The 25,789-nt window shown below is 39.1% G+C and overlaps 2 protein-coding genes across 8 annotated transcripts in view; both read right to left on the minus strand.

Annotated features, from left to right (window-relative positions):
* Positions 1-4,777: 4,777 nt before the first annotated feature.
* Positions 4,778-13,250, minus strand: susd3 (sushi domain containing 3). The gene is made up of 5 exons (XM_084389146.1): positions 13,144-13,250; positions 9,201-9,389; positions 7,867-8,014; positions 6,918-7,055; positions 4,778-5,825 (listed from the first exon to the last, which is right to left on the minus strand). Exons 1-5 carry the CDS (start codon positions 13,190-13,192, stop codon positions 5,603-5,605), a joined length of 747 nt encoding a protein of 248 aa, XP_084245272.1. The 5' UTR covers positions 13,193-13,250; the 3' UTR covers positions 4,778-5,602.
* A 12,082-nt stretch (positions 13,251-25,332) lies between these two features.
* Positions 25,333-25,789, minus strand: part of fgd (faciogenital dysplasia) — a 61,083-nt gene continuing 60,626 nt past the window's right edge. For all 7 annotated transcript variants that reach the window (XM_084389759.1, XM_084389760.1, XM_084389761.1 and 4 more), the window contains one exon: positions 25,333-25,789. This exon is cut by the window's right edge. The gene's annotated coding sequence lies outside the window, so the exon portion shown is untranslated.

The raw sequence follows: 25,789 nt of genomic DNA on the forward strand, positions 1-25,789 counted from the left end.
GAGTGAACACATGTGGTGCTGTTCAGAAAGAAACAGAAAACTATCAGATATGCCGTTGTTGTAACTCTTTACTTAAAGCCTTTATGTTTAATGCATTATAAAAGTATTTTAATGCATCAATTAAGCAGCTTATAATGATCTCATGAATTGTATCCACATTATAATATTTCTCTATTCATTGAACACCTTTAAACAAACAACCTGTTTCAGATGAAACAAGCAATCTGCGAATATTATAATGCATTTTAACTTTGTTTACAACCAATATTATATGTCATGATGCTGCATTCGAGGCAGCCAAGTAAGTGGTTTTAGTTTTAAAAACCCTGAGCGTGAAGAAAACTCTCCAGACAACTTTTTAAAAGTTAAAAATGGTTGATTATATCAACATTAATCACAGCACAGAACACAGTTATGATATCTTGTGCAATATTCACTGCTCTTCTTACAGCTTTTGTGTTCAATCTTAATTTGATTTTACTGATTATTCAGCTTGACAATAATTAAATGAACTGGAATTCAATTAAAGTATTTGACATACAGCATTGACACACTGTGTTTTCATATGGAATAAATATGCCTGCATAAACAGTCCATAATGTGGAGGTTATGAGCGCAGGTGCCTGAAGGTAAACGATGAACTGACATTCATTCTCTCTCTCTCTCTCTCTCTCCTCTCTCCCTCTCCCTCTCCCCTCTCTCTCTCTCTCTCTCTCTCTCTCTCTTCCCTCTCTCTCTCTCTCTCTCTCTCTCTCTCTCTCTCTCTCTTCCCTCTCTCTCTCTCTCTCTCTCTCTCTCTCTCTCTCTCTCAGCTTTAGCCTGAGACTGACACACAGTCTTCCAGTTGTGTTACTCTCTCTGAACGGATGATGGAGCCGTGAAGCGTTTCATACAGCAGATGATCTGATCCTGCATGAGGAGCTCAATAATTCATCTTCAGTGCAACGTCACTTTCAGTTATTATTCACATCTCTTCAGGGCTTTTGTGTTCTTTACAAGTTTTACTTCTTTTAACACACTCACTCACTCACACACACACACACACACACACACACACACACACAAACTCTCTCACACACACTACCACACTCACTCTCACACACACACACACACACACACACACACACACTCCTAACACTCTCTCTCTCACACACACACACACACACACACACACACACACACACACACACACACACACACACACACACTGATGCTGACCTCTGGTGGTACATTAGTGTATTCACACGTTCAGCTGTTCATACACTGAGAATCTATTGAATAAAAGCTAAACTTTCATACATGGAGCTTTTACAGCAGCAAGAAAAGAGCTTTTTATTTTATTATTAATATTATTTTTAATATTATTGTTTATAAACTATTAATGGGTGCTTCATTTAAGCTGCTCTAAAAACTTTAAAGATTAATTTAAAGGTTTGCCGGTCTCTGATAAATGAACAGATTTTCACTGATAGACTCATTATCATTGTGACACTGTTGCTTTATTCGGCTGATAAACGTGTGAAAACATGCTATTATTATTGGTATTTGTGGGGGATTATGAAGCTCAAAACTAAAAAAAAATGTGGACTGTGTTTAAATGAGTTTCCTTAAAGGCACACTATGTAGTTTCTGTTTTTCTCAAACAGCGCCCCCTAGAGTCGCTGTGGAGTACTTGTATTTAACGTTACTGCACTCTTCCGACCGCGCTTTCTTCGCTTTCTTCGTCGGCTCTGCCATGATTCACGTCTGAAATGCGTGCTAGTGTCTTCCATAGAGGCTCTTCATATGTTGGAGATGTATGTGACGTCGTGCCGTAAAGAAAACTTCATTAGGCTTTATCTTTTTAATAAATACTATGAACTCAACTTTAATTTTAATAATTTTAAAACATCTGAGGGCGAGAACATAATGATAGATGACTTGAACCTACAGTACTTTCATCTTCATGTGAGGTTAGAGAGTTAAACATATGGATGGGTTTCCACTAAGATGAAATTCTAAATGATTACGTACATCATAATTGTGACATTAAAAGTATCAATTATGACTTAAAAATTCATAATTATGAGATTTTTTTTTTTTTTTTTGCAATTATGACAATTTCACAGTCTTATCTCATTTCAAATTCTCATAATTAGTCATAATTATAATTTAGTGTGTCATAATTTCTACTTTTTGTGTCATAATAATTACTTTTTATGTCATAATTAAGATTTACCAATGCATTACTTTGTTTTACATGGCAGAAATTGGCTTTAAAAAAAACGATACATTCAAAAACACTGTTTTTATTATTTAACATACAGTGTCATATTTTAAAAACACTATCGAGCTCGAATATATTTCAATGCAGGAATGCTAAAAATGAGCCTCACGTGCCCCGAAATCACGAGATGCATACCTGTCAACCCTCCCGTTTTTCCCGGGATTCTCCCGTATTTTACATTGCTATCCCGCTATCATCCCGTTTAAATATTTTCCCGTATTTCTCCCGTATTTTTAATCTTTCTATAATTTTTTTTTTTTTTTTAATCCCAATGGGCGCAAACCAGTTAAGCGAAAATCCCGCCCTGCAGCTAATTTCATTGGTTAAGGTTACAATGACGGGTAGGTTTAGGGATCAGTGTTTGGTGTAGGCAATCAGTACTGTGATTCACATGACCAATAAAATCTTTAGAATCGGCTGCAGGGCGGGATTTCCACTGAAGCAAAGAGTATAGAAGGAAGTAGTTAGGGGGAAAAAATCGCGCGAAGAAGAACAGCAGCATCCGAGGATGGACGAACATGAGAGAGATGGCATTAACACACGCAATTATGTCAAAATGTTCGTTTTGTCGAGTATCCTCATAAGAGCAGTCTGAGCAGTCTTAAATTAGTTTTAAAAAAAGTCGTAAATGAAAGCAAAGAGTTGTGAGAGAATGAGACGCGAGTGAGATCCGTCAGCGGCTGTTTTTAAAGAGACAGTAGCCAATAAAGCTTTCTGTCAGTAAAGTTAATCAAAGAACAAAGGTAACAGAGAAAAGCACTCACTGCTCTTGACTAAAGATCTTTTTTTACTTTAATAAGGATTAATCTATGTACAATTTAAATTGTATGCAGTGCAAACTGTTTGATAACTTCAATTTCTGTATATTTTTCCTACCTGTTAGACAAATATTTAAAATATACTGTTTTATGTTTTTCTACCTTAATTTGGAGATTAATTGTGAAATTATTACATTATAAAATGTTAAAAAGTAAGTTTTTTTTAATGGCAATTAATCGTGATTAATTAATGCAGTTAATTGTTGCAATTGATAAAAATAAATAAAGAAACATGATATAAAAAAAATAAAAAATAAATAAATAAAGAAACCCCCCCCCCCCCCCCCCCCCGTTCAGATTTCCCGTATTTTGGTATCCAAATGTTGACAGGTATGCGAGATGTCGAGAAAAACGTTCCACTGTAAGTTAAATTAATTAGATATTATATGTAATTTGGTTGTAAAACATAAAGTGTTGCACATTTCATTGGTGTAAAGATGAGCAGGCCATGTGTATTTTGTACAACATTTGCAACTGCACAACTGAATAAGTGTCTTCTGGCATAATGAACAGATATGCAAGTTTATTTTAAAATGCAAAGTACCGAAAGCTCTGTGAACACTTACATTTTTACAACACTAAAAGTGACTTTCATTGTGTAAACAAAAGTTTTTCCCGCACTTGTAGTATTCACACCTACTCGAACACTTGGGCCAAATCCAGTAAACATCATGCAAGTAGACAAGTGGTCAAGTGCACAGACCGCAAGAGTGGCTGTTTGAACCGGTTTGAACAGGCTCTTATTACTGACAGACTGTATAGTGCGTACTTACTTACTAATCACTTGTTCAAAATATGTAGCCTACATACTCAAAGAGAGTATGCGATTTCTTTCACCTCTCGTCATTCATTTCGAAGTTCTACGCAGTTTTACGAGAGAAAGACAACGAATATTTGCATACGACATGGAGATCAAGTGGAATAAAATTAGAAATATGATTGATAATGTGGAGACGGATGTATTTATAAAGACCCACAGGTGGCGCTGTACGCATGTCGGCTGATGAAGCTGTGGAACAAGCGCCATTTCAAAGGAATGCACACAGTATTATAATAACTGCACGACATTTGAAAGGAATGTAAGTGCAACGTTTGCATCACATTCAGGTTTATTATTGGCTCATTATATCCAGAGGCACCAACATAAGCAACACAACAAAAGTAGCAAAAAAGTGTTATGAACTGTAAATATTAAGTGCTGCTTTTATGGATATTTACACAGTAGGAGTCACGAAATTTCCACGTTTTGAATCTTATTGCTTTGGTTTTTTAGTTTTTGGGTACAGCAGAATTGTTTTTACACAGACTTGTTCACTGAAAGTTTATAAAAAAAAAATATATATATATATATATATATATATATATATATATATATATATATATATATAGGCTATATATATATAGGATGATTTCAAGTGTACATGCAAAAAGCCCTTCAGATTTTCCAATAAATCCTTATACTGAGTAAATTAAGAATTCTGTGTTGTTGTGATATTTTGAATATTTTATATGTTTTTGTAGTAAAACACAACAAAGAATGGACATTTAAAAGCAAAATCTGACTCACAGAAGGTGTGGAAAGTAAGTTGAGCACGGATGCCCTTCAGTGTTGTAGTTCATCCATCTGTGTTCGGGCTATTCTCAACTCACTCGAGCCCTGCAAAGTCTACATGTGTCAGTTAAAGGGGCTATAGGCCTATGTAAGAGTTTCCATATAAGAATCGATTTTTTATTGCCAATGTGTGAACAGCTTGTAACGAAACTTAAAAAACGAGATCTTCCTTGACGTCCAAAGGTTGTCTATGAAAGCTTGATTTTTACGTGACCGACTCGGGACGTTTTTGCCGGGAAAATCAAAAGAATATTGACGGTTTCGCGCGCTCCCGAGATCCTCTCTTCCGCTCAGTGACACATGAAACAAATGTTTATTTTTTGTGTTCATGAGAATGCCATTCTGTACTGTAATGTCAATGTGTCATGCATTCAAACTATAGGCCTAGTCAGTCTCACACAGTCAGTCTGTAGTCTTAATAATTTACTTCATGATCAAACTATCATGTGTCATTTAAATTACCTCATCAGTCGCCATGCAAATATCCACATCACTATGATCAGATGCTTTCTGAACCGCTGTATCGGTGCCTTGAATCACGTTCAGTCTGAGTTCATCACGCGTGCACGAGCACCAGTAGTGCTGCAGTTCAGCTAACGGCCACAGGTGTCGCTAATAACAGCTTTCTGAACTCTACATAGAGTCCCTTTACGGGAAAGAGCCATAAACATACAGTAATGTGGTGTTATGCTATAATAATTTAGTATACAGCTAATTAAAACATTTATTGTTGCCCATTGTGCACTGTACTGCATACTTATACTTATATAACTAAATCCCCTTGTGGCCAGAGTCAGTGCAATAACAGTTCAATAGGCGTGAACTTTACAACACAATCATTTTAAAAAACAACATACAAAACACGAGGGAAAAGTTCCAGACTCTCAGACTCAGTTTGCCTCATTATTACACAGTCATCATTAAGTCCTCATTAGTCCTCATATGATGGAGGGGTGTGTTAAACAGGTGCTGTCCGGTCCAGACGGGCTCCGGCAGAAGCGGCCCGCAGAAGTGTGTGTGTCCCGCGCCGGTGTGTGTGTTCATCAGGCGGTCGGTGGGAGGATTGAGGATCAGTGAGATCTGAGACGGATGGATGATCTGAGGATAGGGCTTTCCTTCGTGAACACACCTGGCAAAAACACACATACTCTGTAATTCATGTGCATAAGTGAGACGTATGGATACATGCATGTCTTGTGATGTTGTTTCTTGTGAATATACACTACCAGTCAACAGTTTTGCATCAGTAAGATTTTTAATGTTTTTAAAATAAGTCTCTTCTGCTCACCGAGGCTGTATTTATTTGATAAAACACACAAAAAAAAACAGTAATATTGTGAAATATTATTCTAATGTAAATCATCTGTTTTCTATGTGAATATACAGTAAAGTGTAATTTATTCCTGTGATCAAAGCTGAATGTTCAGCATCATTACTCCAGTCTTCAGTGTCACATGATCCTTCACAAATCACTCTAATATGAAGATTTGATGATTAAGAAACATTTATGATTATTATCAGTGTTGAAAACAGTTGTTTTCAGGATTCTTTGATGAATAGAAAGTTCAAAAGAACAGCATTTATCTGAAATCTAAAGCTTTTGTAACTTTAAACACTAGCGTTCAAAAGTTTGGGGTCAGTAAAAAAAAATACATTTAATTTTTTGGGAGAAATAAATAAAAGAAATCAATACTTTTATTCATCAAGGATGAATTCAATTGATCAAAAGTGACAGTAAAGACATTTATAATGTTACAAAAGATTCAATTAAAAAAATAATAACTTTCTATTCATCAAAGAATCCTGAGAAATAATTTACACGACTGTTTTCAACACTGATAATAATCATAAATGTTTCTTGAGCATCAGATCCTCATATTAGAGTGATTTGTGAAGGACCATGTGACACTGAAGACTGGAGTAATGATGCTGAACATTCAGCTTTGATCACAGGAATAAATTACACTTTACTGTATATTCACATAGAAAACAGATGATTTACATTAGAATAATATTTCACAATATTACTGTTTTTTTTTTTGTGTGTGTGTTTTATCAAATAAATACAGCCTTGGTGAGCAGACGGATCCAAAACGTTTGAGTTGAAGTGTGTGTGTGTGTGTGTGTGTGTGTGTGTGTGTGTGTGTGTGTGTGTGTGTGTGTGTGTGTGTGTGCGTGTGTGTGTGTGTGTGTGTGTGTGTGTGTGTGTGTGTGTGTGTACCTGCAGGGAGTGTAGATCTGGTTGTCTGTGGCTCTGGATGTTGCGGTGAGCTGTGTGTAGTTGTTGTTGTTGTTGTTGTTGTTGTTTGTGGTTTTCTGGTTGTGTAACGCCTCTCTCTGCAGATCCAGCTCTGATTCCCTGCACATACACACGAGACACACACATTACACACGTCCTCTCTCTCCTCGTCATCAGTTAAAGCTGCTCGAGTGTTTCTGAAGCATAAAGTGTCTCTGCCAGTCAGTCGCGCCGTGCTTTGGGTTCGCTGACAACATTTGAGGCCAGAAGCCTTAAGTAACCTTTTATTACTTTAAAGTCCCACTGAAGTGCTTTGTTTGATGCGATGATGTAATCTCCACGGAAACAGAAGCTAAGGCGGGGCATATTGAATGGCTCCTCCCCCTTTTCAAATAGCCAATAGTGTTTAGTTTCCCTCACAGACTGACAGCATCATGGAAGCGAATCCGAGCGCTGATGAAACGCTGGATTCAATAGTAGAGGTGTGAATAAACTTTAATACTATTAATAAAGTAATTTCATTCTTAACCAACGTACAATTGGAGAACGGAGTAAAACTCGAGTGTTTGAGCGACCCATATGGCTCTGGTGTTTATAGCAGAGGGGGCGGAGCTTCAGATTCTAGAGAGCATGTGATTGGACAGAAGATGTGATGAGAAGCGGTGATGTCATAAAAATCCCTGATCCATTTCAGCGGAAGTGAGAGACTGTAAGTTTTGAATGCTTATATGTCCTCATTGTTTTGGAAGCTTCTTCATAACTTTAAGGCTAACATATTCATACTAAAAGCTAAAAAACTTACTTTACTATACTCTTAAGATTTGAAGTACACTACCACAAGTGCACATCCAGTACAACTGAGCACACTTCTTTTTCACAGGGGAATAAAGACGTGATGGTTTATAACAACATGAGTTTCCGGTTCTCTCACCTCTCCATCTTTCTTCTCTCTTCTCGCTTCACATGTTTCACCAGGCAGGAGGTGATGAAGATGATGCTCATCAAGAGGATGATGGTGGCGCTGATGAAGGACACGAGGAGAGCTAAACGAAAGCCCTCGTCCTCCAACCGAGAGTAAGCTGGAGAAACACACAGTGAGAGGATGAAGGAGACGATTCATTAGGAATTCAGTTTAATTGAAGTATCAAAAACACTAAGATGTGCACATCCCACACACACTCACTGGGCTCAGGTGCAGGACAATACAAATACAAATAACAATAATGGCAACAAAAGAAGCGTGATGTCTACACACTGAATTCACGGATCAAAAACAACTGTATTGAAAGTGCGACGTTTCGACCGCCAGGCCTTCATCAGGGACAACACTCTATTAGAAACAGGTAATCATCTTAATTTAACACACTCCAAAACACACAAAATTATAACAAAATACCCATTTTGTCAAGTATCCTCCTCTCAAAGTCTTAAATGAACGTAAAGTGTTGAAAATAGGATGCGTGTCAGATCTGTGTCGTGTGCGTCGGCTTAAAGTGACAGAAGCCTAATAAACCTGCTACTGTCTGTCATTAATGATGATCAAAGAACAAAATCACTCGCTGATCTTGACTGAATAACTTATAGCTTTAATAAGGATAAATCTATATTTAATGTATAATTTATGCAGTGAAGACTGTGAAGTGTTTAATAACTTTATTCAATTTCTGTATTTCTCCAATCTGTTAGACCTGCTGAAAATCTTCAACCACTGTTTACAGGGTCACATGGGTCACAAACAAGAAATCATTCACTTTTTGTGCATCTTGACTGGACAAGTAATAATCTGAGCCGGTCTGACTGGGCCAATAGAAACATCTGAGCGCTGATATACTGAAGAGTAAATGTGGCATTTACTACAATGAGTTTAAGTGAAGTTTGTTTTAATTTCACTTAAATTAAAAGTTGTTGTGTTTTTAAAAACGTATAGCTTTCAATTATATACTGTAATGCTGAATGCCTATAATTGAGAAATAAATCAAAACACTATTGGCTGAACTGGGAGTGGGCGGAGTCACACACACCAAAACACACATTCCAACACTGAACACACATCTCACAGTTAAATAACTGCTGTAGAAGTGTTTTTCAGAGAAACCAGTGTGTGAACTCAGCATGTTTCCTCAATATCTGCAAACAGATTAAGGTATTTGTATGCTTCAGTACAGTCAAAAACGCTCATACAGCAGCTTAATGACAGTTGCGATTAATCGCGATTAATGATTGATTAGTTAGTTAATGGTTAGCTCTAGAAAGAGTCGGTCTTACGTCTGCACTGGGGTGTCCCGCCGCTCCAGCGCGTGTCGTTCCTGCTCCACACACAGGACACCTGAGCGCCGCTGACCGCGCGGTGTGTGTTCGGGCACTGCAGACTCATCACACTGCCCACGCTGGTGCCGTCGCCCGAGACCAGCTTCAGGGTCCCGACGGCCGGAGCCAGCAGCGGAGAACACTGACCTGGGATCAGACACAACCTTCAGCTATTCAGGATAACAGTGCTAAATCACACAGATAAATATCGGTATTGAGTATGAATTGTACTTTTGTACATTGTACATTTTTCGTTTTCAGATACAAATGCTTAGAAGGCGTTTTTGTTTACTTTTTAAAGTACTGCATTATTGGTGGTACATTTAAATTGTAACTGTACATTTCAGTAAATTTCATTGTAACTATTAGTATGTTTTTGCTGATTTTATGAAATTAATGTAAAAAAAAAAAAAACATAACGGGGTAGACAAAATAATAACAGAGTGGACAAAATAATAAGAGAGTGGACAAAATAATAACAGAGTGGACAAAATAACAGAGTGGACAAATTAATAACAGAGTGGACAAAATAATAAGAGATTGGACAAAATAATAAGAGATTGGACAAATAATAAGAGATTGGACAAAATAATAAGAGATTGGACAAAATAATAACAGAGTGGACAGAATAATAACCAGTTGGACAAATTAATAACAACTTCAGGGTCCCGATGACGGAGACAGCCGCGGAGAACACTGACACAAACTCCTTCATCAAATCAGGCCTGATTCAAAATCACATGTATTCATTAATGATCATTCCTGGTGTTCACTGCTTTTGGGCCATCAGAAAATGTAGAAAATCAAACTAATGTTTTAAAATGTATTTTTTGTGTAGTCATGATAGTGTGATGTAAACCATTTGAAAAATCAAGCTCAGCGAAATATATTTAACCATTTATTAAACAAAATAAATAAAAATGGAAGATCCAAAATGTCCACCCTGTAAACAACAGTTTCACATACGTATTATTTAAATGTATGTGTACATTACCCATGTGCTTTTGTCCTTTTAAAAGCATATCAGTTAATAAATGATCAAAATAAATATAAATATTTGACTTTCTCACAAACGCATCGGGTGGACAAAATAATAACAGGGTGGACAAGTGGAATAAAGAATGGATGGATGGATGATTTCCTATCTCTCACATACAACCAGTTACATTATTACTTTAGTATGAACTGCATTTAGATGGGAAACAATATGTAAAACATTGCCAAAGAACTTTAAATGCATTTCTGCTCCAACTTTAACGTAAATGACTTTCACAATCACTATGTTCAGTGTCAGCGTCCTCTCTGTTAGCTCTTCTGCAGCGTCTGAGCAAAAACAAGAGAACATCCAACGCTCATCTCAAAAAGCATCGCATGGTCATAATTTACAAAATATGATTATTCTACTAATGTTTTTTCCCATAACAGGGTGGACATATTAAGGTTGACCACATCAAATATGAAAGATAAAATTGGTTAAAAAAATAGACAATTAAGATAATCAAGGATCTCACTCACTTTCCAAAGTTGTTTTCCCTCCAAAGAAGGGATGTATGCTTTATGATATGATGTCATTTCATTTTTCCAACTTTTATTTAAAGGAAAAGTAGTCAGAAATAACAATAAATTGAGGTACAAGCTAAAAACCTCGATTCTAATTGCTAAAATAAATGTAACAATTGAAAAGAATATATACATTAGAGAGAATATTTACTGATATGCCCAACAATGGACAAACACGCACAAAATGCTGTCAAATTATTTGTTTAATAAACTTCAATATGCTTAAATTACAAATGGTGTTATTTATGACTAAGAAAGGTTTAAAAGTGATATTGTTCAACATTTTAAGGCAGTAAGATCATGATCTTTACTGGAGACACAAAGGAATGACTCTCATATTTCTCTGCACTGTACACAGAGTTTTATAGTTTACATGATTCATCTATACGGATGTTTTGTTGTACACTAGTAGTGTTTTTGCTCTAGTGAGAAGTGAAAGTGTAATGAGGGTGTGCCCGTTACATTTCACACACTATTAAACTGTAAATCGGTGTCAAACAAACAACATGAACTGCATGAGATTTTAGGTTTAAATGCACAGTACAGCAGACCGGGGCGGCCTCACAGTTTACTGCAGTGAACATTTCTCAGGATACGGTTATTAATAAGCTAAAATTAGGCCTATAAAGAGCTTATCTGGGGTTTGGCAGGAATGAAAACGCGGCTGAGGGACAGATGTACATGTTCATTACTGTATTTAATGACACGCTGATGAAATATATATAAAAAAATTAAAGTTTTGAAAGTTGAAAATACTGTAGTCTATCCCTCACAGCTTTTATATTTTTAATATTTATTTTTTAATCAAATTCGCATTTTAATTCGCATAAAATTAAATATGGCATCTGCTCTGACTATTATTAAGGTCTATTACTGGCCTTTGAGCAAAAAATAACCAGGAAATTAAGTAAAAAATAAAACACACACACACACACACACACACACACACACACACACAAAATGAAATCAACTTTCTCAAGCATGACAGACAACCAAATTAAAATGTTTGTTTGTCAGTTGTGTGCCTCCTCATGTCACATGACCAGGTTTGCCACTGATGGAAGGATCTATTATGTAACAAACTTTTTGATGACTGCACACAATCACAGATTTTAAAGTGATTTTATGAAAGGCAACAGCAATGCCTGGAACAGAAAATAATATAAAAAAAATCACATTTGGCCAACCGAAACTGTAATTAATAGGCTATATTGTAATTACAACATTTACATGTTTAAAATGTTTACAGCATATAGGCTACACATCGCCTGTGTGTTTTAAAGGCAGCTGTGTTTCACTGAACACTTTCTGCTCTGTTTCTCACAGTAGGAATAGGCCTATCAAATAGACTGATTATATATATATATATAATTTTTATTATTATTATTATTATTATTATTATTATTATTTTACCATGAATTGTTTTTATATAGAAAAAGTTGCAAGAATGTTCCACTGAAACAACACCAGAATGCAGTTTTAGTTTTGAGTAAACCTCAAATAACAGAGAACTCAAGATGAACAAAGAAACAGGAAAACGGAGCGCGTTTCCGATCAGAGAACCGCTGTCATTTACAGAAGACGCGTTTCCTGCTCTCTCTCTCACACACACACACACACACACTCGCACGCACACACACACACAGCTGCTCATCCTGTCTACTCTTAATACGCATGAAAACCACACACACACTAAATAAATAAAAAACGCCAATTCCACCGCGTCTAAAGAAAAGCTCACTTCATTAGCTACTCTTTATTTTAAAGCGCCCCTGTTGCACAAATAAGTAGCCTACCGACTAACAATATACGCTTACCACATTGCTGATATATTAAATATTAAAATATTACACAGACGGATAAAACTCTGCAGGCTACATAAGCATCTACAACTGACTAGATCTTTTCTGCAGAGCAGATTATATGTAACTGTACATGCATCATAAGAGAACAACAATGAAGTATATTTACAGTTCAGTCTAACATGTGTAACGAACACTGTAAAATAAAGTGTCAGTGAGTAATCTTGTGCTATAAAGCGCATCAAATCTCTAGACAAATAACATTTGAAGAGCTGAAGTGTGTATTTGAAGATGTGTGTGTGGATGAATGTACATTTGAAGAGCTGAAGGGTGTATTTGAAGGTGTGTGTGGATGAATGAAGAGCTGAAGTGTGTATTTGAAGGTGTGTGTGTGTGTGTGTGTGTGTGTGTGTGTGTGTGTGTGTGTGTGTGTGTGTGTATGAATGCACATTTGAAGAGCTGAAGTGTGTATTTGAAGGTGTGTGTGGATGAATGTACATTTGAAGTGTGTATTTGAAGGTGTGTGTGGATGAATGTACCTGTTTGGTCTCCCATCCCTGATTCAGACGCACTGATGATGAATGCCATTCAAACTGTTGCGCGAGCGCTTTCACTTCACTCCAGTCCAGAGGAGCGGCGCATGCGCAGAGAGGCGACACACACACACACACACACACACACACACACACAGACAGACAGACAGACAGACAGACAGTACTCTCAGTCTGGAGCGAGTATTTAGGATTTATGATAAGGACACACTGTCTCTCTCAGCTTAAACTCTAGATGACCGATGACAGCCGAAGACAGTCACTGCTCGAGGATTCTCCATAGCCTAGATCCTTTCTCTCAACATAAGACTAATGAACAAGAGAATTACATATAGGTCTATCAAAGGTTTTCAATTCATTTATATTGAGTTAAAAAAATTATACTGTTACTCGCTAGCTACATCTACTGTTACATTTATTTATTTGTTTGTTTACGTTTAATATAATTAAGATTTTTTTTATATTAATCAATTTCAAGTTAAAAGAACTTCAGCTTAAAAAAAGTGGGGTAAGGAGAAGACATGAGACCTGTTCTAGGTTTTAGCCATGTTGGTTTTAGGTTTTACGCCCCGTAGCCCTGACATTACATTTATGCTTCAGGGTGGCAATACACTCATTTATTACATATCATATCTTTTTTTTTTTTTTACATTCTGCAAAAGAACTTCAGTCACCTATATAGCCCACCATTACAAAACAAATGTGTATCACTGCACAGCATAACACAACAGCATCTGTCAGGCTTTCATTTAACATAACACTGTCCTTTAACTTTGTTATTGCTTAAACTAAAGGAAAAATCATAGAACTACTCCTCAAAAAGCCTTCTTGGTTTTGAGACTGCTCGTCCACTTGCAGTTTCCACAGGTAGACATGAGAGCTCGTGGGACGGACGTCTCTTGAGTGTCCATGTCCAGTCTTTCCTCTGTGTCGTCACACCCATTTTGTTGAGTCACATTTTGATTGTCCGCGTCCTTCCTTGGTGTTGTCACTTTGTTCTTTTGATTTCATTAAAAACGTTCTGTTCCTTCTGTTCACCTTCCCCTCAGTGAATGACATAAGATCTTGGCTGCTCAGAAAGTCCAGGAACTTCCGCTGGATTCCATGTGTGATCTTGCCATATTCTTACATTGTCTCCAAGTTTTGTGCATGAATTCCCACTCTTTCGCAAACTGTGGCCCATTGTCTGAAATGACTGTTTCAGAAACTCCACATCTGGAGAATCGTGGCTTCAGATGAGTGATGACTGTTGTACTTCTTGTATCTGATCTCAGCCACTCCACTTCACTGAATCTGGAGTGATAATCCACTAAGACAGATGCTCCTGTTGGTCAAAGGTAAACAAGTCAACACCTATCTTCTGCCAGAGTCTTTTAACACTGACCGTTTCTATAGCAACCGGAGCTTCTAACGGCAGCAGCAGTGATGCAATGTCTTTACTGATCAGCCATTGGCTCTTTTATTTAGAAGGCGGGACTTATCCCGTCATGTTGCGCGTTGCACTTTCTTTAATTTATAGTAATATAAGTGCAGTGTCTTACTGTATATTTTTATACATTATATTATACAGTATTATTTTATGTATATTTCTATCAAAGGTTAGAGCACTTGAATGAGCAGGGTATGTTAAACTGGCCTAATGTTGAGATACTTTATGTGGGACATTCAGTTATCTGACTGTGTTATGTTAAAATGCAGAAATGCATATTAAATTGAATGTGGACTGGTGTTTGCTTATGCATTCTGAGATTGTTGTTTTAAAACTGCAATTGTCTATGAAATCCACAGAGTTATCACTGTACAGAGGCCTTGTCTCGATGAGATGGAGTTAGGTGTTGTCTTGCAAAAAAATACACAATTAGAAAAATGAAGTGAAAGTCATGCAAAGGGTTTGTGTAAATGTTATTACATCTAAAAGGCATCCTGAGGCCAGATGTAGAAACTCAGAAACAAGAAAGAGGAAGTACTGAAGGTCAGGTGACACGCTTAACAGGAAGACCAACGAGGTGTGACGATACCTCAACCAAAGCCACTGAAAGCAGGCCTGCCAGGTTAGCAAAAACAAGCGTAATGCATGCTAGCACTGCGGTACGCAGAGAAGGAGACCAGAAGCTGTTTGTTTTTAATGGATGTCAATGGAGGAGAGGCTTCACTACGCTGAATAAACCGCGTTAAGTGGGAAAACGGCTTATTTAATGGATTGACAACCTCTCTGCTAATATGCTAACATGTTTGCTGTTAAAGTCCCCTTGTAGTTAATAATTGCATCCCTTAAAACTCATCTTTGATCACCAAAATGACATATTTTTTTCCTTCATGCCTTAAAATAGCTTGAATGTAACTAATATGCAAATGAGCCCCGCCTCCACTCACTCACTCAGCTCAGAGATCCACTGGTTGACGATCACACGTTGATCTGATTGGTTACAAGGTAGTTTGTGACGTCAGAAACACCAGCGATTTCAAAGCGTGTTTTTGAGACTGTCTTTGGTTCACTGCAGAGGAAATACTCAGCAATGGTGTCGACTTATGAATTTATGTGACAAGTGTTCCTAACTCATTTAATTTACAATAGGTTTACAATAGTCAGTTATATTAATGGTTATATTAGAATACGTTTTAAGGTTGTCACTGTTAAAAACCGTATTAAGGTTGTCACTGTTACGAGTAATATTGAGAAGTGGAGTTCAGATAATGCTGATCCTTCTATGGGTTGATTATTCGTCGATGTGTTGGTAATGCCTCGGGGCTTCTGTAGGGGGCTCGCATGCGCGCGCTTCTCTTCCTCATTCAATACAGACGAGTGAAGGCGAGAGCTGCGTCATGTGTGTTTCTTAAACCTTCTCCCGTTACTTTTTCCCTTTTTAAGGTAGTTACCACTCACAAAGCAATGTAGATATTAACACATGTTTATAATACATTTCGTTATGATATTATGGTTTTATATGAGTAAAATAGACGTTTTTGCATTGTTTAAAGAGTTTCGTGCTAACTGCAAAGATGTGTAACTTTATGCTAGCAGCTGGAGACCTCGTGGCTCCGTCGTGACCGAGTCTCGACATATACGAGTGTTTACTGCGGGAAGAATTGGCCGACCTAGAGGATGAGGGTATGTCAGACCTCCTTAGTATTCATGACCTAATAGACAAAATCGATACGACAACAAACACAAGTGAAGGTGAAATCTCCAGTCAAACTGAGTCACAGGAAAACCTCCAGAAAGAGGTAGAGGCATTAAGAGAACGTAATGTATGACCTAATGAAAACAAGCATGACCCCTCCTGCCAGTTTTAGCAAACAAGAAAATAATTTGACCCCAGCACCCCCTAATGGCTCCATGTGGCGCAAAGATTTTAAGATATCTGGCCAGATAGGCGAGCCAGGACAAAAAGATAAGCTGACGTTTTCTAGTCTGGCCAAACAAATTGAAAGTGGGCTCAGCAAAGGCTACCCAGAGTCAGAGATTATTGATGCTGTAATCGGTGCTATCACACCAGGCCTGCAGTTACGAAGTTACCTTGAAGGGAAAGATAAAATAACACTGCCTGCCCTTCGTAGGATCCTCAGGTGTCATTACCAGGAGGGAGGCGCCACAGAGTTATATAAACAGCTCACTTCTGAGGTTCAAAACAGTAAAGAGACCCCTCAAAACTTCCTGATAAGGGCAATGGACCTAAGACAAAAAATCCTGTTTGCTTCTCAGGAAGCTGATTCAAGTCTAAAATATGACCCAGTACTAGTCCAGAGTCTGTTTATGCATACAGTTCTAACTGGCCTCCAGAGTGACAATATTAAAGGTGACCTGCAGCCCTACCTCCTCCAGACGGATACCTCAGATGAGCTGCTGTTGGAGAAACTGAACATTTCATGTGCCAATGAAAAAGAGAGGCAGGACAAAAAGAAACATTCTGCCCCGTCACGTGTAACTAATGTGAATACAGTCCAGTCAAGTGAAGCTCAAGTGGAAAAGAAAAGCGCCGCCTCACAAAACCCAGCTACACTCCCCCCTGATCTGCTCGCTGAAATCAAAGAAATGCGCTCTGACATAGTGCTATTGAAAGACTTGAAAGCTGAGATCTGTCAAATCAGGGAAACAATCCAAAGACCCACACCTGCACCGCCACAGTACCTCCCACCAAGCAGAGAACCAACAACTGTGCCCTCTCCTTACCCAGTATTCTCACCCCCACAATCCTCACCTTATAAGACTGAGTCAAATGAAATGTGACTATAATGTGAAGACAGCAAATGAGAGAGTCAGTGTGCCTAAACGTACCTCCATCCAAATCGAGTGTCGAGTACAGGCCCCACCTTTCAGAGAGGATAAGATTCTTATCTTTGAACCTGATGATAACCTACGTTGGCCTGAAGGACTTGAGTTTTGTGACACTCTTGTGTCAGTGAAGGCAGGGATGACCCCAAAAATTATTGTCACTGTGCAAAACCCTACAAGTCATGACATTATGCTGTCAGGAAGGACTGTTATTGGAACTGTACAGTCGGCCGGATCAGTGTATCCTGCCAACATATTTAAAACAGATAACCTACCAACTGCATCCATTCACGATGTCCAGGCTCAGAATTCTAGTGGAAGCACCCCTACCCGAGAACAATGGGAACCTCCTGTTGATTTGACTCACCTTAATGAACACCAGAGGCAGACAGTCAGTCGGATGTTAAGAGAAGAGTCAGAGTCAGAGTCATTCTCCAGGTCTGATAATGACATAGGCTGTGCAGAGAATATGCAAATGGACATTTCACTAAAAGACGGTGAGCCAGTGTCAAAAACTTACCTCTCTGTTCCAAAACCTTTATATAGAGAGATGAAAGACTATTTTCAGGACTTGATAGCACAAGGGTGGGTTGAAAAGTCGACCTCTTCCTACTCCTCTCCAGTTGTTTGTGTCAGAAAAAAAGACGGTACTATGCGCTTATGCATTGACTACAGGGAGCTCAACAAGAAAACCCATCCAGATTGCCACCCCTTCCCCAGAGTGCAGGACATTATGGACACCCTGGGAGGAAATACCCTCTTTTCACTGCTGGATCAGGGTAAAGCGTACCACCAGGGATTCATGGCAAAGGGAAGTAGACATTTGACAGCTTTTGTTACCCCATGGGGCCTATATGAGTGGGTTCGGATCCCGTTTGGACTCACGAATGCACCTGCAGCATTACAACGTTGCATGGAACAGTGCTTAGAAGGCTTAAGGGATGAAATATGTGTGTCATATCTCGATGATGTTCTTGTGTTTAGCAGAACGTTTGAGGATCATGTCAGTGACGTCAGAAAGGTGCTGCAACGGCTGAGGGAGCATGGGATAAAACTGAAACCCAGAAAATGTGACCTGTTTAAGACAGAAGTGCGGTACCTTGGGAGAATTGTGTCTGCTGAGGGAAACAGAATGGACCCTGCTGATACCGCTGCGGTAAGAGCCCTAAAAGACAAGCAACCAGGTACTGTCAGCGAGTTGAGAGCAATTTTAGGACTGTTGAGTTATTTCCGGCAGTATATCAAGGATTTTTCACGTATTTCCCTTGTATGACCTGCTCAAAGCACCTGTCGAGACTGAGACCCTAAAAAATAAAAAGAGAAAGTGGCAAACAAAACGAAACAGTAGAGGAGTTCCATCCAACACAGCAATTGAGTGGGCTGACGTGCATCAGACCATATTGGAACGGTTGATAGACTGTCTCATTCAGCCTCCTGTTCTAGGTTTCCCAGAATTTTCCCAGCCATTCACCCTCCATTCTGACGCTTCCAATCAGGGGCTGGGGCGGTATTATATCAAAGACAGAATGGAAAGCTACGTGTGATTGCTTATGGCTCCCGTACTTTGACTGCAGCAGAGAAGAATTATCATTTGCACTCAGGCAAGTTAGAGTTTCTAGCCCTAAAGTGGGCGATCACAGAGAAATTTCGTGACTACTTATAATATGCACCATTCTTCACCGTCTACAGTGACAATAATCCACTCACCTATGTGCTGTCCACTGCTAGACTGAATGCAACAGATTGCCGCTGGGTAGCAGAGCTGGACGATTTCCATTTCACAATAAAATACCACCCTGGTAAAGAAAATATCGATGCAGACAGTTTGTCCAGAATGCCTTTGGATGAGGAGACGTTTATGAAAGAGTGTTCAGAGGAAATGTAATATGATGTGATTGGAGCAGCGACACAAGCAGTGGAAAGTCAGGATGAGTCCAGCGTATCTTGGTCCATGGGTATCTCAGCTGAATGTGAAACGCTAGCTACAGACACATTACTCAGTCCACTAACAGCAGGACAAGTTAAAAATGACCAGAGGGATGACCCCACTGTGGGACCTGTAGTTCAGTTCAAACTGACAGGAGATAAACCATCAGATCACGAACTAAGACAGCTCAGCCCACAGATCACAAGCCTTCTTAGAGAGTGGGACAAACTGGACATGAATAAAAATGGGGTATTGTACAGGAAAACGACAAGCAGAAGACAACTGGTGCTTCCAGAAAAATATAAAAGTACTGTGTTAAAGGAGCTTCACGATGAAATGGGCCACCAAGGTGTAGACAGGACTACGTCACTGATCCGAGACCGGTTTTACTGGCCCTATATGCAACGAGAGATAGAAGATTATGTCACAAGGAAGTGTGCATGTCTCAAACACAAGAAGCCAAGCCGTGAGACCAGAGCCCCGATTACGAGCATTGTCACCACTCAACCATTCGAACTTGTCTCAGTGAATTTCTTGCATCTTGACAAATGTAAAGGTGGCTACGAATATATTCTTGTAATCATTGATCACTTTACACGTTTTGCCCAGGCATACGCCACAACTTCAAAATCAGGAAAAACAGCAGCAGACAAAATATTTAATGACTATGCACTGAGATTTGGCTTTCCCACAAGAATACACCACGATCAAGGTGGTGAATTTGAAAACCAACTGTTCACACAACTGAAAAAGTACTGTGGAGTTGCTGGGTCAAGAACTACTCCCTACCACCCCCAAGGGAACGGACAGGTAGAGCGGATTAACCGAACACTACTTTAGATGTTAAAGACCCTCACAGAGAGACAAAAAAAGTAACTGGAAAGACTCACTAAACAAACTGACCTATGCATACAATTGTACTCGCAGTGAAGTGACTGGATTTTCCCCCTTCTACTTACTGTACGGATGCTCCCCACGGTTGCCAGTTGACATGTTATTCAACTTGACCTCAGAACAAGGAAACTGTAATCACCATCACTACATGGAAAAGTGGAAGCAGGGCATGGAAGAAGCCTATGAGATCACAAGGGAGAATGCTCACAAAGCTACGATTAGAAGTAAGAGACATTATGACAGTAAAGCTAAAAGCTCAGTGTTACAGCCTGGAGATCGTGTTTTAATCAGGAATATGACGCCTCGTGGGGGTCCAGGAAAACTGAGGAACCATTGGGAGGATACTATCCACACAGTTGTGCGCCAAGTGAGTCCAGATATTCCTGTTTATGAACTCAGACCTGAGAAAGGAAAAGGGAGATCAAGGATTTTACATCGTAATCTTCTCCTCCCATGTGACCACCTGCCACTTGAAATGACAGTGCAGCCACGAGCAAGGAAAAGGAATGTGGAGCAAATAGAGGAAGCAGAGCAGTCGGAAGAAGAGGACGATGGGGATGAGTATTATCCAGTGTCACTTCAGCAGCAATCTGAGCTTTGCTCACCTGAGACAATGAACCCTGTGTGTAGTACACCTCCGGAGCTCGAATGCACACAGGCTGAAGAAAACATGCCACCTGATCCAGATAGAGAACAAGGAACGACAAACCAAATGGAGACCTCACTGGAGAGAGAGGACAGTTTTGTCGAGGGTATGCCTTTGGAGGAAGCTGTCCCCTTGCTTGTTTCAAGTGGTGAGGCTCTTCAGCGGCCCATACGACAGCACAGATGGCTGAGGGTTTTCACATATGATAGGCTTGGATCACCAACTTGCCAAAACATTAGGACATTACAACAACAAAACTGGATGGTTCCGTGGACATACATTGCACAGCCACATCACTTCCAATACTTCCGGCACTAAGCGCATGAAAGATAGAAACTGAACTGAGTGAATGCACACACATTACACTCAAAATGGACTGTTCAGCACAGAATGCACATTCTAATGGACTGTTGAACATTCAAATGGACTGTTGAACATAAGATGGACTGGTTACACTCTACCACTCACATTCATATGACACTGTTGCAGTGAATCACACCACACTCATGGACCTTTGTTAAAGGGGAGTGTAATTGACTTGAACATGTTGCACAAACAGAACTGTTAACAAGGCAGTAATGTGTCTAAGTGGACACAAAACAAAGACCAAAAGAGGGAACAAGGACATTAAAGGATATTGGGTACTTACCTGTGCTTGAAGGAATGTATGAAAAGAGTTCCAGTCTGTAATATTGCTATATACAGTAAGATACGATGTAGCAGAAGTGTTGATCTGAAATAACCGTGCATTGTGTGTTGATTAAGTGTATGGTTTAACCCCTTTATTTGCACTAAAGGTCAAAGGTTACATTCGGATGTTGGGGACAACATCTATTTTGAGGGGGAGTATGTGACAAGTGTTCCTAACTCATTTAATTTACAATAGGTTTACAATAGTATGTTATATTAATGGTTATATTAGAATACGTTTTAAGGTTGTCACTGTTAAAAACTAGACAAGTAATATTGAGAAGTGGAGTGCAGATAATGCTGATCCTTCTATGGGTTGATTATTCGTCGATGTGTTGGTAATGCCTCGGGGCTTCTGTAGGGGGATCGCATGCGCGCGCTTCTCTTCCTCATTCAATACAGACGAGTGAAGGCGAGAGCTGCGTCATGTGTGTCATGTTTCTTAAACCTTCTCCCGTTACTTTTTCCCTTTTTAAGGGTACAACATTTACACATGCTTTGTCTTAAAGCATGGGCGTCGGAACCATTGTATATGTTTTTAAGACCATTGATATTATACCCACTCACTTTTACCGTCTCTAATTCAGCACAATTGTCTGTTCGCTTTTCAGAGCGGCGTCAGTCAAATCCATTCCACTTTAGGAATTAAAATGAATATATATTTTTTTTAATAAAAATTTAATTGTACCCTTCCAGTCAAATATTGCGTTGCAAACATCAATAACAGCTTTAAGTTGTCATTGCTGGCAAATGACCATGGTATTAGGGGGATAATCCACGGATAGCTGTGCATTTAATGCACGACGTGGAGGCAAAGAACCGCCCGACATGAAGTGGAGTTAAGTTTACTTGTTTAATTAAAAGGCACCAGAATACATGAAATGGTATTTACTCCAGTAACATTTTTCAAAAAGTGGACCTTTTTGCAGTTTTTCTCCTCCTTTTGTATTTAATTATGAGGTTCAAATACTATGGATCACTTCCGCCACTATGGATCAGTGATTTTAATGACATCACTGCGCTCCGCCCCCAACATTATAAACAGACGCTGAAGCTGTGGCTGAAATCGGTCATGAATGACACATGGTGATGAATGACACATAATGCACTATATAGGGGATAGGGAACGATTCAGACAGTGTAAATATGCTTTCCATTGGGGCGAATGAAGTGCGGTTTCACGTTAGCGTCACGATAGCAGAGGGGATCATGTGATCGAGTCGCCGCGGACCAGAAAACGTATCGGATCCATTTGAATTCTGCAGAGAATGATATTTTAAAGCAATATGGAGGAGATTAGGAGGAGAAACGGTTCGAGATTAGGAGGACACTGTGGCTTTAATGAGCTCAACAGCTCTGAGCTGTGATATAAACTAAACGCTATTGGCTATTTTTAAAAAGGGGAGGAGCTGCTCGATATGCCCCGCCCCCTCTCTTCCTGTTTCAGTGGAAATTACGTCAACACGTTGAATGATGCTGTGCGTTTCACGGCACTTCAGTGGGACTTTAAGAACACTTCATATCTTTTGCAAACATGGTCATATAATAATCAGCATCTAAGGGGTCGTGTACACGACATTGATTTCAACCAAAAACGTTTGTGTTTTGTCCGTTCAATTACACGACAACGACATTTTGAGGGCCTGAAAAAACAACCAAAAAGTGCAAGTTTTTGACAACGATACCATTATCGTCTCTGTGTAAACTAAAATGTGTATTACGTGTTCAGTCTATAGGCGCATAGTGTTTCTTCACATCGCCACCTACTGGCCTGGCAGCAGAATGCAGCGTGTGAACGGGGATCATTTTGACTACGCTGTCGTTGTCTGTACATGAACAAAAACACAAAGGAAAAACTTTCCCATTATTGTCATGTAAACGTACCCTGAAACCCCTGTTAAACTCTACTGAACGTGATGAAATAAGAGTTTCAACACATCACAGCACACACTTTCGCAATGATGGAATAATCCTCTAACAGGAAGTCAGTACCACCCAAGAAAACCTCTTATGAAGAAGAAATATATCCAATGGTTGTATATATATATATATATATTTGTTTGTTTATTTGTTTATGCAAAGTGCTTTGAGATTTGAGACAGTTATAAAGGCGCTATATAAAATAAAGGTTATATATATATAAGTGCCTCTAAGTGCCATCTGAAATTTTCTTCTAGAATGGTCATTTTTATCAAGCTCGAATATTTAAGTTCTGTTATTTCACTTAAATGACAATTAATAGGTAATTTTAATTGCCATTTAAGTGAAATTACTGAACTTAAATATACGAGCTTGATAAAAATGACCATTCTAGAAGAAAATTTCAGAGGCTTTTGCATCTGAACTCTTCATATATATATATATATATATATATATATATATATATATATATATATATATATATATATATACACACTCACCTAAAGGATTATTAGGAACACCATACTAATACTGTGTTTGACCCCCTTTCGCCTTCAGAACTGCCTTAATTCTACGTGGCATTGATTCAACAAGGTGCTGAAAGCATTCTTTTGAAATGTTGGCCCATATTGATAGGATAGCATCTTGCAGTTGATGGAGATTTGTAGGATGCACATCCAGGGCACGAAGCTCCCGTTCCACCACATCCCAAAGATGCTCTATTGGGTTGAGATCTGGTGACTGTGGGGGCCATTTTAGTACAGTGAACTCATTGTCATGTTCAAGAAACCAATTTGAAATGATTCGAGCTTTGTGACATGGTGCATTATCCTGCTGGAAGTAGCCATCAGAGGATGGGTACATGGTGGTCATAAAGGGATGGACATGGTCAGAAACAATGCTCAGGTAGGCCGTGGCATTTAAACGATGCCCAATTGGCACTAAGGGGCCTAAAGTGTGCCAAGAAAACATCCCCCACACCATTACACCACCACCAGCCTGCACAGTGGTAACAAGACATGATGGATCCATGTTCTCATTCTGTTTACGCCAAATTCTGACTCTACCATCTGAATGTCTCAACAGAAATCGAGACTCATCAGACCAGGCAACATTTTTCCAGTCTTCAACTGTCCAATTTTGGTGAGCTCGTGCAAATTGTAGCCTCTTTTTCCTATTTGTAGTGGAGATGAGTGGTACCCGGTGGGGTCTTCTGCTGTTGTAGCCCATCCGCCTCAAGGTTGTGCGTGTTGTGGCTTCACAAATGCTTTGCTGCATACCTCGGTTGTAACGAGTGGTTATTTCAGTCAAAGTTGCTCTTCTATCAGCTTGAATCAGTCGGCCCATTCTCCTCTGACCTCTAGCATCAACAAGGCATTTTCGCCCACAGGACTGCCGCATACTGGATGTTTTTCCCTTTTCACACCATTCTTTGTAAACCCTAGAAATGGTTGTGCGTGAAAATCCCAGTAACTGAGCAGATTGTGAAATACTCAGACCGGCCCGTCTGGCACCAACAACCATGCCACGCTCAAAATTGCTTAAATCACCTTTCTTTCCCATTCTGACATTCAGTTTGGAGTTCAGGAGATTGTCTTGACCAGGACCACACCCCTAAATGCATTGAAGAAACTGCCATGTGATTAGTTGATTAGATAATTGCATTAATGAGAAATTGAACAGGTGTTCCTAATAATCCTTTAGGTGAGTGTATATATATATATATATATATATATTCAATTGTGGGGAAGCATGCCAGAGTTAAGATAAATGTACATTAATTTCATGTAAAATAACTGAATAAATGAAGTCTCCCATAAACACCAGTGACCAGATACTCTTTAATTCATTGATATGCTATAAGACAGCTTTTATACACATTAAAGGCTTTTAATAATACTGGCTCTGGTTCAAACTCTATTAAAGGGAAGCAGGTGCAAGTTTTCATCGGATCCACCTGTGTGAAGAGTAGCAAACGGGGAAGTGTGGCGACTGTGAGAGAGCTTGAAGAGGAACGCGAGTCATTCATGAGCCTTTACATTAACAGTCACACAACAGTGAATGAGCCGACGTGGAGTTGGTCCTGCAGTCCAGACTAACGTTCAGAGCCGTTCAGCTGGACATCGTGAAGCAAGAGAGACGGACGGTGCACGACAAGAACAGTGAGTTAATGCTTTAACTAGGAAAGGCAAAAATAATAATAAAAATAAACCAACATTTCATAGACATCGAGATGTTCATGAGGAACAGTGCCGGTGAAAGAGCAATGAAGGACGGAAAAATC

This window comes from Rutilus rutilus (assembly GCF_951802725.1).
Source record: "Rutilus rutilus genome assembly, chromosome: 19".
NCBI lineage: Eukaryota > Metazoa > Chordata > Actinopteri > Cypriniformes > Leuciscidae > Rutilus > Rutilus rutilus.

Coding starts and splice junctions, on each gene's coding strand:
- susd3 (XM_084389146.1), bottom strand. CDS start 13,192: ATGGCATTCATCATCAGTGCGTCTGAATCAGGGATGGGAGACCAAACA. Junction 7,056..7,866: donor GAGAGAAGAAAGATGGAGAG/GTGAGAGAACCG, acceptor GTGTATGTGCAG/GGAATCAGAGCTGGATCTGC. Junction 5,826..6,917: donor CAGATCTACACTCCCTGCAG/GTACACACACAC, acceptor TGTTTTTGCCAG/GTGTGTTCACGAAGGAAAGC.